This window comes from Oncorhynchus mykiss, chromosome 3 (genome assembly GCF_013265735.2).
Source record: "Oncorhynchus mykiss isolate Arlee chromosome 3, USDA_OmykA_1.1, whole genome shotgun sequence".
Classification (NCBI taxonomy): domain Eukaryota; kingdom Metazoa; phylum Chordata; class Actinopteri; order Salmoniformes; family Salmonidae; genus Oncorhynchus; species Oncorhynchus mykiss.
In genome coordinates, this window is record NC_048567.1 from 10,949,440 (window position 1) to 10,968,886 (window position 19,447).

Genomic DNA, 19,447 nt, shown 5'->3' on the forward strand with positions numbered 1-19,447 from the left:
ATGTGCAGTAGTTTCCTTGTCAACAAAGGAGGCTTATGATAGTGTCTTCTCTCCACTCTCTCACACAGCTGGGATCCAACTTCAACCTAAACCCCGTCCCCCTATGAAACATCTCCATAACAACAGCGAGGAGATCCAAGATGACTTTGACTGGGACTCTCTGATCGCTTGACAGAGTGGATTCGGTTTGCCCCACGATTCCATTCAGGAAGTCTACTGGATCAGTGTTGCCTGCTGGCACAGATCTAGGATCAGCTTACACTCCCCAAACAAACCTGGACCACTGGGAGGAAACATGCAAAACTGAACATAGATCAGTATCTAGGGGAAACTTCCTCCTACTCCGAGGGGCCTCCCATACAAAACACTACACCCTATATTCAGCTGCCTCACCACACACGCTACTCTTGCCAGTGAGGATGGTCATTGGTACATTATGATTGAATGCAGTATTGCTATAGTGAAATGGTTGAAAGGTTTTTGGTTCCTACTTATTTTCTGCAATTGTATCCCTATCTGGAAGTCTTCACAGAAGCTTCTGGACATACATATATCCTCCAACTGACAGAGAAGACTTCATATGTTAATAAAATACTAGAAAATTCATTCTTGTCCCAGTTTCTCCCTGTCCAACAGCATTGGAACATCAAACACACAGTGCACCAGACAAATGTATTGGAAAGAAACGTACCCTTTGTGGATTTATTTTATTTCTTTTTTTAAATTTTACTTCTCAAATGTGAATGTTCACAGTTAACACCACACAAAATGTGACCTTACCCAATAAAAGAGATCTTTTAGTTGATATAAAATAACAATCAATTCATCAAACTAAATGAAAAGAAACAGCATGGAGCATGTCATCAAGTTCCCTGTTGTTTAAGTTCGTTCATTCATTGAATTGTCTTTTTAAAAGAAGCATCTGTAGCTCTCCCCCCGTAGGAGCGAGGGTCAGAAAGGAGAGGGTCCAGTCATGTTGAGACACCTGGAGACGAGACACCTGGAGACGAGACATCCTGTATGAAAGAGTGAGAAAGACTAATGCTTCTGATTAATACAAAACATTTGTGAAATAAAATTGGCAGAAAAATGTGATCCTTATAATACCTCATTTGAAATCCCAACATTACATAGCATTGATACAAGTGACAATTTTTAAAAACAAAAATAATAGATTTGTATCTTGCTGAAATAAGCGAGGACGCAGGATGAATGGAGACAGACACACACACACACTCTTCCACACAACACATTTACAAAACACATTCCAGCTCTCCTCAACCAAGTCAATAGATGCCCTCTTGATTTCCATGACAAGAAAAAATAAGCATTTGATTTAATGGCATAATTGCGTAATTTTCCCTCCTTGTTTATTCATTCCCAGGAGCGGAAAAAAATTGAAATAAATGACATGAATTAAAAAATAGAACAGCTATTGAATGATTTGACTATATTGTGGCTGAAATGTTAATGCCAGCTTTTTCAGTCCAAATCTTGTTCAGGAGTTGTTTTTTTTAATCAAATCCTCCTTCAATCCTCCTCTTTTCAGACAAAGAAAGGAAGAGGCAAGTACAGGAATTTGTTTGTGTTTCAGTTTGTTAGTGGCCATGTCCCATCTCTCTCCCCATCTCTGTCAGTGCAATAATGCAATATTATATCAGTGTGACATAACTGATGAAGCCTAACTCTCAAACACCCACCTTTATTTCAGAAAGGACTGAAAGAGAGCAAAACGCATTAAAACAAAATAAAAATAAATAAACGTCTATTTCCCTCCCGCTACATCCCACTGAAATGAAAGGAACCAAAATATTTGTTGTTGGAATTCATCTGAGCTAGGAGAAAAATACATGTAAATTAATCTGAGCTAGGAGAAAAATACATGTATATTCATCTGAGCTAGGAGATAAATACATGGAAATTCATCTGAGCTAGGAGAAAAATACATGTATATTCATCTGAGCTAGGAGAAAAATACATGGAAATTCATCTGAGCTAGGAGAAAAATACATGTAAATTCATCTGAGCTAGGAGAAAAATACATGTATATTCATCTGAGCTAGGAGATAAATACATGTAAATTAATCTGAGCTAGGAGAAAAATACATGTATATTCATCTGAGCTAGGAGATAAATACATGTAAATTCATCTGAGCTAGGAGAAAAATACATGTATATTCATCTGAGCTAGGAGATAAATACATGTAAATTCATCTGAGCTAGGAGAAAAATACATGTAAATTAATCTGAGCTAGGAGAAAAATACATGTATATTCATCTGAGCTAGGAGATAAATACATGTAAATTCATCTGAGCTAGGAGAAAAATACATGTAAATTAATCTGAGCTAGGAGAAAAATACATGTATATTCATCTGAGCTAGGAGATAAATACATGGAAATTCATCTGAGCTAGGAGAAAAATACATGTAAATTCATCTGAGCTAGGAGATAAATACATGTAAATTCATCTGAGCTAGGAGAAAAATACATGGAAATTCATCTGAGCTAGGAGAAAAATACATGTAAATTCATCTGAGCTAGGAGAAAAATACATGTATATTCATCTGAGCTAGGAGAAAAATACATGGAAATTCATCTGAGCTAGGAGATAAATACATGTAAATTCATCTGAGCTAGGAGAAAAATACATGGAAATGCTTCTGAAAGAAAATAACAAATTCAGATTTTCTTTAAATATAGAGATGTACACACGTTTCTTATTGGAAACATAAATTGTTTGTGTTGAAGGAGGATCGCTCTGGGGGGGAAAGGGGGGGCAGTAGATGAGCCAGGGGGTGGGGCAGGGCCTGGATTGGGTGTTGAAGAGGAACGGGGAGTGCCGAAACGCCCTCAAAGAAGAAAGGGATTGGTGCTGGCGCCCGTCACTCCGGCCCCTCCCACTGCTCCCCCGGCTCCCATCACTCCAGCTGCCCCCGTAGGCCCCCCAAAATTCAGCTGTGGGGGCAGGGTCCCTCCGGGCCCCATGAAGTGAGAGGACCCAGGAGGACCCATGGGCGAGAGCCCGCCGTAGGGGGACATTCCCATGGGGCTCTGCATCATACCCATCCCCAGGCCTGGTGCTCCCATACCCATAGGCCCCAAGCCCATGCCAGGGTATGCCATGGGGTTGGGTGGTACAGGGCTGGTGCGGAGGCTGCTGAGGCCCAGTGTGGAGGGCTGTGGGGAGATGGAGGACATGGGGGCGGCCGCTCCAAACGGGTTGGAGGTGGGGGGTGGCGTCGGGGAAACCCCCCTGCTGGAGATTGTGCTGCCCGGGGTGACTGCCATGCCAGGGGCTGAAGACGAGGCTGGAGAGGAGAGAATACTTTAATCAATGTACTTTCATTTATTACAAACACAAAGTGCTTAAAAATGTGTGTGTGTATTTATGTGCTTATGTGTGTGTTATCAGTACCTGTAGTCTGGAGGAAGGGGTTGTGTGTTGAGGAGGAGATTGATGGAGGAGGAGGTTGTTTAGGTTTGGGTTTAGAAGACACCAGTGAGTCCAGGTCCACCAGAGATGCGTTGGGCCCCAGGAACGACTCGGGGGTCTTACGGACAGGAAGTGAAGAGCACAGAGATGTGAGGTCAAAGGGCACCGGAGAACCCGCACTATCGCCCGTTAACTGACCTCGCAGTTCTGGGTGTCCTACAGACCGAGAGAGAGAGAGTGAAGGTGAACATGGAGTACTGTATTTATAGTGACTAACCAGATTAGACACCACAGCATTATACCAGTATTACTGAGGGAGGATGGAATGCAAGACAACTGTGTTTGTGGGTGAATGGGGGGGGGGGGTGCTCAATGAGCATCTCATCCACATGTCCTTGCCATTATGTGTCAGTGTGTGTGTGGATGTACCTGTGCCATTAGTGTGTTTGGCGGAGTCGCTCCATGGGTCAGAGGTGATGATGGGGTCAACCCCGTCCCCAGCCCAGGGGTCTATTGGCCCCCCAAAAGAGGAGGTGGTGGAGAGGGGCACAGAGGGGCCCCAGGGGTCGACACTGGGGGGGGTCACAGCTATGGGGGAGGGAGACAGGCAGGGGTTTGGCTCACATACAACACCAGGGTCGGGTCAATACCATTTCAAGTCAGTCAATTCAAAAGATGAATTGGAATTCCCATCTAAGATTTCAAAAGTGGAATTTAATTTCAATGAGGATTGTTCATCTCTTGAACTGAACAGGAATGGAATACAACTCTGCACAACATCATACAATATACAGGGAACAAGGAGCTGGGCTGGATCCCAATAGTCCAATTTGGCTTTCTTTCCCCAATTTCTCTCATTTATCTGTACTGCTATTGAAGAGCTGGAAAGACAGTATTTTTACCTGAAAGGAGGTAAGAACGGACAGAGATATTTTATTGAAACCAGAGATACCCCTGACTGAGATATGGAGGGTCACATTCCAAATGATCTAAACATGCTGGCCATTTGAAGAGTATTGGGAAAATAGACCAAATGTATTGATGTCCAGTGTGTGGAGGTAGGGGTGTGGGACAAGGAGACGGAATGAGGGTAACAGGTGTAGACGGGGCCAGGGGAGTAAAGGTCAGAGGTCACTAACCTGAGGGTCCCCAGGGGTCAACGGAGTTGACTCTTGAGGAGGCTGTCTCTCCCCAGGGGTCTGGCGGGGGGGCTATCGTTGGGGGGGCCGTCCCTCCACTAGCCCACGGGTCTACGCTGGGGGGTGAGGCAGGCGACGAGGCTCCCCAAGGGTCTGCAGGGGTCAGGCCCCAGGGGCCAGAGGCAGAGGGGGCTGGGAGGGGGACTGTGGGAGGGGGTGAGGGGCCGGCAGAGCCCCCAGAGGCAGCAGCAGGAGCCCCCCAGGGGTCCACAGCACTCAGCTCCATTAACGCACTCTGGGAGAGGATAATACCCAGGTTATAACAACACACTGATGTTGAACAGACACCAAGAGTCAATGAGCTCAAGGCTAGAGTAGTCCGTCTCTCATACACACAACATGAAAATCAGAGCATACAGTCAGTTAACATACACACTAAACAAATGTTGACACACAGGCAACACACAGTTGCCTTGATAAAAGCAGAGGATGAAAAAAGGGATAGATCAACTAGTATCGGGACGGGAGAGAGCGAGGGGTGTTTCTTGTTTCTCAACATGTGGTCTGTTGATGTCAGTCAGATAATTGGCAAACGCTCTGTTCTTAAGCACAACTTTAATTCTAAAAGGTTCCTGTAGGAAATATCATAGCTTACAGTTAGTTACCCGATAGGGTTCAGAAACCCTTCTGGTGTCGGCCTACACTACCTTAGCTTTCAGTTCTCTCCAATCACAGAATGCACAGGTGAGAGACACAACTACAGCAGGTAACACCAGGAGAGAGAAAGAGGAACTGAGTGGTATTGTCTAAAGAGTGTGTGTAGCCCCCATCCATCCCTCCCCTATGGCTGGCGTACACACACGTCACCAAACACACCTCCTCTGGCTTGGCCTTCTCCATCCTGCTCTCCTCGATGGCCATCTGCAGTCTCAGGTCGTCCCCCCTGCGCAGCCTCTCCTCCTGCCAATCACATACAACTGTGGTGTCATCACCTGCGACAAGCGCTAGGGCAGGCCAGCCCATAGGCACAGATCTAGGATCAGCTTACTACCTCCAAATTGTAGCCAAAGCCATTTGGGGAGAAAATGCTAAACTGACATTAGATCAGTGTCTAGGGAGCAACTTCATTTCACTCCCCCAGGAAGCACTATCTGACCATGATGCAAAGCTTCAGGAGAGATGCTGCCTTTAGTGGCTGCTCTCAGATCAGCTCCCCTCAACCCAACTTAGGAAGTTGGAAAACATTCTCCCTTCCTTGAGGAAATCAAAAACTGATTCTAGACCAGCCGCTATGGGCAGCTTCCTCTTCTTTCACCTTCTGAAGAAACTGATCAGGGTCCCAGCAATAGTGGACATGGACTATCTGCCAGGGCTCTCTATTCAACCACTGCCTGTATCCAGAAATATTAATGGGCAGACAAAACAAGTCCTCTTCTTGTGCTTCTACAAGGAAGTTGACATTCTAGAACGAAGTCAGGGTCATATAATTACATTGAGGCTTTATCTATACTTAAGAACTGTGTGAGACAAAAGAACATGGGTTGTTTTTACCCAGTTTGTCTTTATGATAAAGGTAGAGTGTTGTTTTGCCTTAGCCTCTAAACTTCTGAATACCGGTGTTGATTGAATACTGCCCTCCAACTTGCAGAGTGCGGGCACTGGAAGATGCCTTTAATTGAGTGTGTTTAAGTATGTCATTGTGTGTGTAGTTTGAAGCATGCGTTCAGAACAGAGTCATTTGCAATGGAAGAAAAAAAGGGAGTAATCACTCATTCAGAAAGGGTTCAATTGAGTCATTCAAATTATGAAGTCTTTGCCATGCATCATTTTACACTGATTAAATCATAGCGCAGTTATTTTTAAAACTACTTCTTTCCTTCTTACCCTCTTATATTATTAACCCATTGACATGTGTATGTTTGGAATTAATGAAACAGATCATTCCTATAAATATCATTAATTTTGATTGGGATTAAGACTCGATGGAGTGACCGCCGGCTGGGTAGACAGAAAGGTAGATAGGTAGGTAGGTAGGTAGATGATGATCGGCCGGTCAGGTGACCTTTGCCCCCTGACCTGTTCTTGTACTTCCTTGCTGAGTGTGAGTGCATAGCGGAGCTCTGCGTCCTCCAGAGGGGCCACAGTAGTCTGGGGGTCAGGGGTCAGAGGGTAAAGGTGAGTGAATGGAAACACACATTGTCCTGGGTTAACCTTGCTATGCCCGGATACTTCTGTTATAGACTGTAGTTAAGTGTCACCATATATGTGTGTTCTATGTATAGTGGTTGTAGGGTGTACAGTGCATATATCCTATACAAATCAACCCGTTTATCAAGCCATAGGACCTCAGGTTAACAGTGTGGTTGGCCAGCGGGGGCTCTGCCTACCCTCCACCAGCTCCAGGCTGGCTGTACTGTATACCTGTTCCGCCTCCTCCTTGCTCATGGCCAGGGCCAGCTGCAGTTGCAGGTCCTCCTCCCCGGAGCTCTGTGGCCACGCCTGCTCTGGGTCCGCCCCTCCAGAGTGAGAGCCCTGAGACAGCGCTCCACCCCCCAGACCTGGAGCTGAGGGGGCCGAAGAGGCTGGGGGACAGGATGAGGGGAACGGAGAACAGGGAAAGGAGGGGAAAGAAAATGTTATAGTTTGCATCTGGGCATAGTTAGAGCTGGGCAGGAACAAAAGCCTGCAAACACCACATGCATCTTTCCAGGATCAGGGAAGCTCTGTATCACAGCAGACAATTTAAAACTACATTTCTGTCTATGGTTTGCTTTTCTCCTCAATCTGTTTCAGATCCCCTGGTAGCTGGTGCAGGCTGGGTAATGTAGTTGTCTCTCACCACTGGTGGTCTGTGCCATTTTCTCTTTGGTCTTGAGGGCATGGATCCTCTCCTCTCGTAGTCTCTCCTCGTCCTTCAGCAGTGTCACCAGCTGTTTGGCCTTCTCCCGCACATTCACCCCCTGACACACACGCAGTTGAAAGCACATGAGTACATACAACTCAGTGCATAACCTTCCTAACTACACAGCTGTGTCACTGAATAGTTGATAAATGTCAGTTATTTGCTTGCAAACTAAGTGCTACATTCCTGTTTCAGTCGTTCCATTTCCATCAGTGTTTCCCTGTGACCTGCTATATTGCCTTTACCAGCCCATAAACATGTTACTGTTGGCTTTCACTCTATTTGTTTAAGAGGTCACAGTAAAACATTGTAAAGTCCTTGAATGAGAGGCGAGTAGTGATTCAGTACCAGTGTGTGTTTGGGAATGTGTGTACAGTGTGTGTGCATGTGCGTGCGAGCGCGTCGTACCTGGTCCTTGCCGTCTCTGTCGATGAACTGGAAGTCCTTGAGAGTCTGGACAGCGTAGATGTTCTCTCTGCACTGCTGAGCCACGCGCTCTGAACCCGTCTTTATGAGGTACTCCATGAGAGTCATAGCCTGGAGAACACACAGTACAGTAGAAACCACAGAGATATTAAATTACTGGAGATGCTATGTCATAAACCCTCAAAGTTCCAGAACGGGACGAGAATAGCAGCCATAGATGTGGTAAAGAGGTCAATCGAACTCGACCAAAACAATGGAATTGCCAAGGAAGAGTACAGGAAAGTGCAGTGAAGGAATATCCCGAATCTCCTCATTTCCCCCCAGCAGAATTAGCCTACATTTAGGCTATTGTTTATGTGCATTTCACACTATGTTGAGGTAAAAATCAGTGTATAATGCTTGTATGGATACTAACCCCAATACAGGTTCATGTCATCATCACCAAGACAGTTTGCGCTGTTCTGTGAAGGGAGCAGTACACAGCGTTGTACGAGATCTTCAGTTTCTTGGCAATTTCTCAAATGAAATAGCCTTGTTTTCTCAGAACAAGAATAGACTGACGAGTTTCAGAAGAAAGGTCTTTGTTACTGGCCATTTTGAGCCTGTAATCAAACCCACAAATGCTGATGCTCCAGATACTCAACTAGTCTAAAGAAGGCCAGTTTTATTGCTTCTTTAATCAGAAACAACAGTTTTCAGCTGTGCTAACAATTGCAAAAGGGTTTTCTAATAATCAATTAGCCTTTTAAAATGATAAACCTGGATTAGCTAACACAACGTGCCATTGGAACACGGGAGTGATGGTTGCTGATAATGGGCCTCTATACACCTACAGTGGGGCAAAAAAGTAATTAGTCAGCCACCAATTGTGCAAGTCACCCAACATCAATGTGAAAGTCTGGTGGCTAGCATGCCAAGACTCATGAAAGCTGTGATTGAAAATCAGGGTTATTCCTCTAAATATTGATATCTGAACTCTTCCTAAGTTAAAACATTAGTATTGTGTTGTTTAAAAATGAATATGAACTTGTTTTCTTTGCATTACTCGAGGTCTGACAACACTGCATCTTTTGTTATTTTGACCAGTTGTCATTTTCTGCAAATAAATGCTCTAAATGACAATACTTTTATTTGGAATTTGGGAGAAATGTTGTCAGTAGTTCATTGAATAAAACAAAAATGTTCATTTTACCCAAACACATACCTATAAATAGTAAAACCAGAGAAACTGATAATTTTGCAGTGGTCTCTTCATTTTTTCCAGATATATACAGTGGGGCAAAAAAGTGTTTAGTCAGCCACCAATTGTGCAAGTTCTCCCACTTAAAAAGATGAGAGAGGCCTGTAATTTTAATCATAGGTACACTTCAACTATGACAGACAAAATTAGAATTTAAAAAATCCAGACAATCACATTGTAGGATTTTTTTATGAATTTATTTGCAAATTATGGTGGAAAATAAGTATTTGGTCACCTACAAACAAGCAAGATTTCTGGCTCTCACAGACCTGTAACTTTTTTTGGAAAATAAGTATTTGGTCAATAACAAAAATTTCTCAATACTTTGTTATATACCCTTTGTTGGCAATAACAGAGGTCAAACGTTTTCTGTAAGTCTTCACAAGGTTTTCACACACTGTTGCTGGTATTTTGGCCCATGCAGATCTCCTCTAGAGCAGTGATGTTTTGGGGCTGTTGCTGGGCAACACGGACTTTCAACTCCCTCCAAAGATTTTCTATGGGGTTGAGATCTGGAGACTGGCTAGGCCACTCCAGGGCCTTGAAATGCTTCTTACGAAGCCACTCCTTCGTTGCCCGGGCGGTGTGTTTGGGATCATTGTCATGCTGAAAGACCCAGCCACGTTTTATCTTCAATGCCCTTGCTGATGGAAGGAGGTTTTCACTCAAAATCTCACGATACATGGCCCCATTCATTCTTTCCGTTACACGGATCAGTCGTCCTGGTCCCTTTGCAGAAAAACAGCCCAAAAGCATGATGTTTCCACCCCCATGCTTCACAGTAGGTATGGTGTTCTTTGGATGCAACTCAGCATTCTTTGTCCTCCAAACACGACGAGTTGAGTTTTTACCAAAAAGTTATATTTTGGTTTCATCTGACCATATGATATTCTCCCAATCTTCTTCTGGATTATCCAAATGCTCTCTAGCAAACTTCAGACGGGCCTGGACATCTACTGGCTTAAGCAGGGGGACACGTCTGGCACTGCAGGATTTGAGTCCCTCGCGGCGTAGTGTGTTACTGATGGTAGGCTTTGTTACTTTGGTCCCAGCTCTCTGCAGCTCATTCACTAGGTGTGGTTCTGGGATTTTTGCTCACCGTTCTTGTGATCATTTTGACCCCACGGGGTGAGATCTTGCGTGGAGCCCCAGATCGAGGGAGATTATCAGTGGTCTTGTATGTATTCCATTTCCTAATAATTGCTCCCACAGTTGATTTCTTCAAACCAAGCTGCCTACCTATTGCAGATTCAGTCTTCCCAGCCTGGTGCAGGTCTACAATTTTGTTTCTGGTGTCATTTGACAGCTCTTTGGTCTTGGCCATAGTGGAGTTTGGAGTGTCACTGTTTGAGGTTGTGGACAGGTGTCTTTTATACTGATAACAAGTTCAAACAGGGGCCATTAATACAGGTAACGAGTGGAGGACAGAGGAGCCTCTTAAAGAAAAAGTTACAGGTCTGTGAGAGCCAGAAATCTTGCTTGTTTGTAGGTGACCAAATACTTATTTTCCACCATAATTTGCAAATAAATTCATAAAAAAATCCTACAATGTGATTTTCTGGATTTTTTAAATTCTCATTTTGTCTGTCATAGTTGAAGTGTACCTATGATTAAAATTACAGGCCTCTCATCTTTTTAAGTGGGAGAACTTGCACAATTGGTGGCTGACTAAACACTTTTTTGCCCCACTGTATATATCTGGAAAAAATGAAGAGACCACTGCAAAATTATCAGTTTCTCTGGTTTTACTATTTATAGGTATGTGTTTGGGTAAAATGAACATTTTTGTTTTATTCAATAAACTACTGACAACATTTCTCCCAAATTCCAAATAAAAGTATTGTCATTTAGAGCATTTATTTGCAGAAAATGACAACTGGTCAAAATAACAAAAGATGCAGTGTTGTCAGACCTCGAGTAATGCAAAGAAAACAAGTTTATATTCATTTTTAAACAACACAATACTAATGTTTTAACTTAGGAAGAGTTCAGATATCAATATTTAGAGGAATAACCCTGATTTTCAATCACAGCTTTCATGTGTCTTGGCATGCTAGCCACCAGACTTTCACATTGATGTTGGGTGACATTATGCCACTCCTGGCGCAAAAATTCAAGCAGCTCGTCTTTGTTTGATGGCTTGTGGCCATCCATCTTCCTCTTGATCACATTCCAGAGGTTTTCAATGGGGTTCAGGTCTGGCCAATCTTGATCTGGTGGTCCTCCATCCACACCTTGATTGACCTGGCTGTGTGGCATGGAGCATTGTTCTGCTGGAAAAACCAATCCTCAGAGTTGGGGGACATTGTCAGAGCAGAAAGAAGCAAGTTTACTTCCAGGACAACCTTGTACGTGGCTTGATTCATCCGTCCTTCACAAAGACAAATCTGCCCGATTCCAGCCTTGCTGAAGCACCCCCAGATCGTCACTGATCCTGCATCAAATTTCACAGTGGGTGCGAGACACTGGCTTGTAGGCCTTTCCAGGTCTCGCACCCACTGTGAAATTTGGTGGAGGATCTAACCCGGCCAACTCTAAGTGCTGTTATTGTGAAGTGGAAACGTCTAGGGGCAACAACGGCTCAGCCATGAAGTGGTAGGCCACACAAGCATACAGAACGGGACCGCCGAGTGCTGAAGCGTGTAGTGTGAAAAAAAAAAAAAAAAAAGTCTGTCCTCAGTTGCAACACTCACTACAGAGTTCCAAAATGCCTCTGGAAGCATCGTCTGCACAATAACTGTTTATCGGGAGCTTGATGAAATGGATTTCCAAGGCAGAGCAGCCGCACACAAGCCTAAGATCACCATGCACAATGCCAAGCATCGGTTGGAGTGGTGTAAAGCTCACCGCCATTGGACTCTGGAGCAGTGGAAACGTCTTCTCTGGAGTGATGAATCACGCTTCACCATCTGGCAGACGAATCTGGGTTTGGGAAGATGCCAGGAGAACGCTACCTGCCCCAATGCATAGTGCCAACTGTCCAGTTTGTTGGGGATGGAATAATGATCATGGGCTGTTTTTCATGGTTCGGGCAATTAGTTCCAGTGAAGGGAAATCTTAACGCTACAGCATACAATGACATTCTAGACAATTCTGTGTTTCCAACTTCGTGGCAACAGTTTGGGAAGGCCCTGTCCCATTTCACCATGACAATGCCCCCTTGCACAAAGCGAGGTTCATACAGAAATGGTTTGTCGAGATTGGTGTGGAATAACCTCACACTCAACATCAACTAAACAAAGGAGATGATTGTGGACTTTACACTTGTGTGTATAAGGTAGTTGTTGTGAAATTGTTAGGTTAGATTACTCGTTGGATATCAATGCATTGTAGCATTTCGCTACACTCGCATTAACATCTGCTAACCATGTGTATGTGACCAATAACATTTTATTTGATATTAATGGCCATGATTTTGGAATGAGATGTTCGACAAGCAGGTGTCCAGTACTTTTGGTCATGTAGTGTAGCTATGCTACCAGTTTATATGAGTTAGCATTTAGCAGTCAACTTCTTCTAAAGCTGAAAAGGAACTACATCTAAATGCAGTGAAAACAGCCAAATGGGACTTAAGTAACCACATTGTGGGGATGTTACAATATATCAACCATGACGGATTTGACCAATATCCACTTTGTTTGATCAGATTGGAAGAAAGTGTGCCAATCCGGCGTCCTTATTCTATCCCCCAGTCTGCGTTCCATTTACATCTTTAACGCGTCTATGGCAGTTAATTTGAAAAATTCATGGAATCATTAATTCCACTGAAACTGACTGGCTAGCTAACAAGCATAATGTGCACGATATCTTATCACTGGCTGACCTAGTCACTGGACAAAATGACAGATATTTTATACTGTCATATGAAGCCTTAGGTCACAGATAGAACAATGAGACAGATATTTCACCAGATGTATAAATGTGAAGCATCTGTTTGGCATTTCCACTCACTACCAAATATGGTAATGAGAGGAAGCCCAGTGGCCGGCAGTGGATGGAACAAGATGGATTTTGGCAGACATTCTGCACATTTTCTCATCGATAAAACAATTTATCTTAATACAGTTCTCTTCCCAAAACTAAAATGTTAGCGCATGCTAGAAAATATGCAAATGCATGCTAGAACGCGCCAATACGATCTCGCTAGACCGTGCTTGGCTCTGCCCACCTCCTTGCTTGTTCTGCCCACTATGACTAATTTGTTCCCATTTGAAATGACAGGCTGTGGTCTATCTTGGTTTAGTTATACAAATCTTTGGTCATGTCCATTCTAGTATTCTATTTCCTATGTCCACACATACAACAGTGAGCAGACAAACCAGACAGACAGACTACGTCACCCATTGTTATGCTCAACCTTGAACAGATCTCACTCACTCACCTTGTAGACGTGTCTCCAGTTCTTGCCGTGGTCGTTGAGTCGTTTCCACACCATGCTCATGATCTCAGAGAAGGCCACTACGTTGTAGGTCAGGTCTGCAATCTCTGACATCAGAGAGCTGCTGGGGCCCCATGGGTCATTGGACGTCGCTTCCCGCACCTGGAGACAAGGGGGATAGAAGAGAGACCAGGGACGGGGGGGAGGGGGAGAGAGACATACCAGGGACGGGGGAGAGAGAGACCAGGGACAGGGGGGGAGAGAGACATACCAGGGACAGGGGGGGAGAGAGAGACCAAGGGCAGGGGTGTGAGAGAGAGAGACCAGGGACAGGGGTGTGAGAGAGAGAGACCAGGGACAGGGGTGTGAGAGAGAGAGACATACCAGGGACAGGGGTGAGAGAGAGACATACCAGGGACGGGAAGAGAGACAGACATACCAGGGACGGGGGGGAGAGAGAGACATACCAGGGACGGGGGGGAGAGAGAGACCAGGGACAGGGGGGGAGAGAGAGACCAGGGACAGGGGGGGAGAGAGAGACCAGGGACAGGGGGGGAGAGGGAGACCAGGGACAGGGGGGGGAGAGAGAGACCAGGGACAGGGGGGGGAGAGAGAGACCAGGGACAGGGGGGGAGAGAGAGACCAGGGACAGGGGGGGAGAGAGAGACCAGGGACAGGGGGGGAGAGAGAGACCAGGGACAGGGGGGGAGAGAGAGACCAGGGACAGGGGGGGAGAGAGAGACCAGGGACAGGGGGGAGAGAGAGACCAGGGACAGGGGGGGGAGAGAGAGACCAGGGACAGGGGGGGAGAGAGAGACCAGGGACAGGGGGGGAGAGAGAGACCAGGGACAGGGGGGGGAAGAGAGAGACCAGGGACAGGGGGGGGAAGAGAGAGACCAGGGACAGGGGGGGGAAGAGAGAGACCAGGGACAGGGGGGGGAAGAGAGAGACCAGGGACAGGGGGGGGGAGAGAGAGACCAGGGACAGGGGGGGAGAAAGAGACCAGGGACAGGGGGGGAGAAAGAGACCAGGGGCAGGGGGGGAGAAAGAGACCAGGGGCAGGGGGAGAGAGACCAGGGACAGGGGGGGAGAGAGAGACCAGGGACAGGGGGGGGAGAGAGAGACCAGGGACAGGGGGGAGAGAGAGACCAGGGACAGGGGGGGAGAGAGAGACCAGGGACAGGGGGGGAGAGAGAGAGACCAGGGACAGGGGGGGAGAGAGAGAGACCAGGGACAGGGGGGGAGAGAGAGAGAGACCAGGGACAGGGGGGGAGAGAGAGAGAGAGACCAGGGACAGAGGGGGGAGAGAGAGACCAGGGACGTTTTTTTAAAAATAATTAGGCAAGTCAGTTAAGAACAAATTCTTATTTACAATGACGGTCTACAGGGGAACAGTGGGTTAACTGTTCAGGGGTAGAAGGACAGATTTTTACCTTGTCAGCTCGGTAATTCGGTAATACTTGCCCAACGCTCTAACCACTAGGCTACCTGACGCCCCAAAAGCACTCAACATTGAACAATCTAAAGGTGTGATTTATTGATCAATGAATTGATTAATCAACTGGTAGTTTATATCGACAACAGACTATTCATTCCCTTGGCAAGCTCAAGCCAACAAAATGTATTACGATACAAAGCTCCTGACTAAACATGTAAAAACAGACAAAACAATTATGCAAAGTACTTTAATCAAATGAACCCCTGATAAGTCCACAGCCGTGATCGTAGGTCACCTTAACTGATCATCTCTTCTACTCTCTGGGGTGTGGAGATGATGTGATGATAAACAGGCTGGACAGAACCATCATGATGAATGGATAACATGATTACATTAACCCAGATAGCGAGAGGTGGAGATACAGGGAGTACACAGTGGAATGTATTCTTTGGTAAGTGCCAATAGTTAAGACAGAAATAAGGGAGGAGAGGAAGAAAGAGTTGGAGAGGGAGGAAGCAGAGGCGGGGAAGAGTGAGGTGAGATGGCCTTGAACGAAGTGGTGAGGATAGGAGGAAGAGGACAATGGGTAACAGAAGAATAAAAAAATAGAGGTGTGAGGTGTGGGTGGAAAAGTGGTCGGAGAGGAAGAGAGAAAATAGGGAAGAGGACGAGCGAACCTTGATCTCTGCCTCCGAGAAGTTGTGGACAATGTTCTTCACTTGTCGCCGTAGCGATGAGGTCGACATGGCAACTGGCAACCGTCTGGCTGTCGGTTTCCACGGAAAATCTGCCCCACACAGAGAAAGAGAGGGGTTGTAAAACAGTTAATACAACACAAAACAAATAGCAGCCAGGGCAAAGTGTACAGTGAGTTAATACACAGAGAGGAGCCAAACTGAGGAGAAGAAACAAGTAGACAAAAAGAAAAGCAGCAACAGAGAGAGAGACATAAAGAGAGAGAGAGACATCGAGAGACAAGAGACATCAAGAGAGAGAGACAAGAGACATCAAGAGAGACACATCAAGCGAGAGACACATCAAGCGAGAGACACATCAAGCGAGAGACACATCAAGCGAGAGACACATCAAGAGAGACACATCAAGAGAGACACATCAAGAGAGAGACACATCAAGAGAGAGACACATCAAGAGAGAGACACATCAAGAGAGAGACACATCAAGAGAGAGACACATCAAGAGAGGGACAGGGACATCAAGAGAGGGACAGGGACATCAAGAGGGAGAGGGAGAGATCGAGAGGGAGAGGGAGAGATCGAGAGGGAGAGATCGAGAGGGAGAGAGAGAGGGAGACACATCAAGAGAGAGACACATCAAGCAAGAGACACATCAAGAGAGAGACACATCAAGAGAGAGACACATCAAGAGAGAGACACATCAAGAGAGAGACACATCAAGAGAGAGACACATCAAGAGAGAGACACATCAAGAGAGAGACAGGGACATCGAGAGGGAGGGAGAGAGATCGAGAGGGAGGGAGAGAGATCGAGAGGGAGAGATCGAGAGGGAGAGATCGAGAGGGAGAGATCGAGAGGAAGAGATCGAGAGGAAGAGATCGAGAGGGAGAGATCGAGAGGGAGAGATCGAGAGGGAGAGATCAAGAGAGAGACACATCAAGAGAGAGACACATCAAGAGAGAGACACATCAAGAGAGAGACACATCAAGAGAGAGACACATCAAGAGAGAGACACATCAAGAGAGAGACAGGGACATCGAGAGGGAGGGAGATCGAGAGAGAGACACATCAAGAGAGAGACACATCGAGAGAGAGACACATCGAGAGAGAGACACATCGAGAGAGAGACACATCGAGAGAGAGACACATCAAGAGAGACACATCAAGAGAGACACATCAAGAGAGACACATCAAGAGAGACACATCAAGAGAGACATCAAGAGAGACATCGAGAGGGAGAGAGAGCTTAAGAGAGACATCAAGAGAGAGGGAGAGATCGAGAGAGACATCAGAGAGAGACATCAAGAGACAAGATGAATAGGCAAACATTGCTTGAAAGAGAAATGAAACCAGCAATCAATTTTAGTGGACATAGTGCTCCTTTATGTCAACAGAGAGAGAAAGGCAGCACACACACACCTGTTACAAACACAACATAAGCCAGGCAGGGTTTAATTGGAATTAGGCACAGTGTTTTGGGCAGGGGCGCAGCAGACTTGATGTTCTTGTCCACACATACAGTTCCAGGACAGGCATGGTTGACATCTATGAAAAACTCCCAGGCCCCTACTTTACTTTGATTCACTTTCACTATCTGACACACTTAATGCTGTCAGATGAGCATGGCATGCAGGCTTGAATAGTGTCACTATTTTGACACCATTGAACTGTTAGTACTATGTGGACTGTTTAACAATGCTGTGGGACACGGAGCTTAAGAATTTCACTGTGCCCTGCAATTACATCTGTGAGCCTGTGTATGTGACTAACAAACTCATCTAATATGTAGGTACAGCATATTCCTATATGATTTAACTGTCTTCTCTGACAGAATTGTTCCAGTGCTGCTGAATGACCCTAGCAGTGTGGCCGAGCAGACTAATAAGGAGTGGAAGACGACAGGTTGTACAGTACTAATAGATTGCATAACACAGAGAGATAACCATTCCTGAAGTCAGTTTAGAGATTACTGGAGCAACGTTCCAAAGTTCATACAAGGCATCTACCAAGACCGAATGTAGATAAGGGACAAGCTTAGCCCAAATCTCTCACAATTCAACACATCAACAGGGTGCAGGCCACTTCTATGTAAATTGAGGAAGAGATCTGAAATTCCAATTCAAGAATTGAGAAATACTTCAAAAAAAAGTGATATTTCCTTGAAACAGACATATCCTGTGCTGAATTTAAAATGGCAATGACCTCAACCCTACACATCATAGTGTGGAGCACTGCATTAGCTAAGCTCCTTATCAACAGTTGAACTTGACGGTACAACAACATAGCTACATGCTACAGGACAGGAGACGTCCAGGTGTTGTATGTCGCTGTGTTATTGTACTGTCAAGTTCAACTGTTGATAAGGAGCTTAGCTAACGCCATTTAAATATTCAGGACAGCTTACAGTGGAATAAGTATCAGAACTTCCTTGGTTTCACTGACACTAGACATACAATGTGCATTCAATGGCAGATACATTATTAGCAATCAAATCCCAACATGCAAGCTAACTACCAAACTGTTGAATTAGCTAGCAAGCTTAAAGTTATGGCGCTACCAACCCATATTTGTGTTAACGCCAGAAAAACAAGGGCGGTGTAACGATCATGACAATGTCAGAGACACTGTGGCCACTACGCTCGTTCGCACTTGCTAGTCGCTATCAGACAGTCACACACCCTCCTGAGCCAGAGACCCCCACCCAGTTAGCATGCTAACCAGTCTCTCACAGCAGTCTACACAGCAATTCAACACTAATGCAAACATTACAACAGGAAATACTTGAAACGACTACTTTCAAAGAACAAAATGGGAAGTGTAACGAACTTGGTTGGCAAACTTAGAAGGTCATCCAAACCAGATAAAAGGGAACACTAACTAATTAGTTAGCTAGCTATAGGCTGGCTAACGTTAGCTATCTGGTACCACCCTCCCAACTATCAGCTGGAAAACGTTAGCTACTTACCGTTAACTCCCCTTCTCCTTGGCTTTCTCAGTTACGAACAATTTTAACGTTTTACAGTTGTGTTGGGGGTTAAGGGGAAAGCGTGAAAGAGAAACCCGACTAACTAAATATAGGTATTCCTGTCACGACACTGAATGAATCATTGCTATTTACCTAGCTAGGTAGCTGAAGTAGCCAACGGCATAAAACAGATGAGATAACGTTGAACCCTGTTGCTAGCAGTTCAAGTGGCAACAGAATAGGAGTGGTATTTATGATCTGATCGAGTGACACCACCATCCTTAACATAAAACTGATGGTTATGGAACGTTCACTCTGTCAATATTACTTATAATATTTAATAACTGTTGACAATATACCATACTTAACATCTAAATTAAGTCTATACTGACCCTGTTGTAGCTCGAATGATACAAGGAGATGGCGGAACTTCCGGTTCCGTTCCCGAATACAGGAAAGACCGCACCCCTTTGCACGCTCCCATCATTTAATATTTATGAACTGGGCGAGGCTACACAGTCATTATGCATTAAATAGTTTACATTTGATCTACAATCTAACCTATTTCATTGTCTGGATGGGAATGTAGCGCTATTTATCACACTTGTAAATAAGCTTTATACTGTAACATAATGTCAAACTGACCCTTGATATTGATTGTTTTTTATGCAGGAACATGTGGAGCCTATAAAAACACCCGTCAGACCTCTATAATTGTACCTGAAGTTGGGTGTCGGTTGAGAATGTGTGGCGTCGGTTGAGAATGTGTGGCGTCGGTTGAGAATGTGTGGCGTCGGTTGAGAATGTGTGACGTCGGTTGAGAATGTGT

The 19,447-nt window shown here is 45.2% G+C and overlaps 1 protein-coding gene across 5 annotated transcripts; it reads right to left on the reverse strand.

Moving 5' to 3' along the window:
* Window positions 1–693: 693 nt before the first annotated feature.
* Window positions 694–19,076, reverse strand: epn1 (epsin 1). 5 transcript variants are annotated; one of them, XM_036968682.1, is made up of 12 exons: window positions 19,011–19,076; window positions 15,636–15,745; window positions 13,524–13,682; window positions 7,885–8,013; window positions 7,414–7,534; window positions 6,996–7,156; window positions 6,651–6,722; window positions 5,451–5,534; window positions 4,575–4,869; window positions 3,865–4,023; window positions 3,418–3,651; window positions 694–3,310 (listed from the first exon to the last, which is right to left on the reverse strand). In XM_036968682.1, the coding sequence occupies exons 2-12, from the start codon at window positions 15,702–15,704 to the stop codon at window positions 2,853–2,855; spliced, it is 1,941 nt and encodes a 646-aa protein (XP_036824577.1). In that variant the 5' UTR covers window positions 15,705–15,745; window positions 19,011–19,076; the 3' UTR covers window positions 694–2,852. The 5 variants fall into 5 exon arrangements, with proteins under 5 accessions (XP_036824577.1, XP_036824588.1, XP_036824573.1 ...); XM_036968693.1 differs by having other exon boundaries at window positions 18,772–19,057; XM_036968678.1 differs by having other exon boundaries at window positions 18,619–19,057.
* Between the last annotated feature and the right edge of the window lie 371 nt (window positions 19,077–19,447).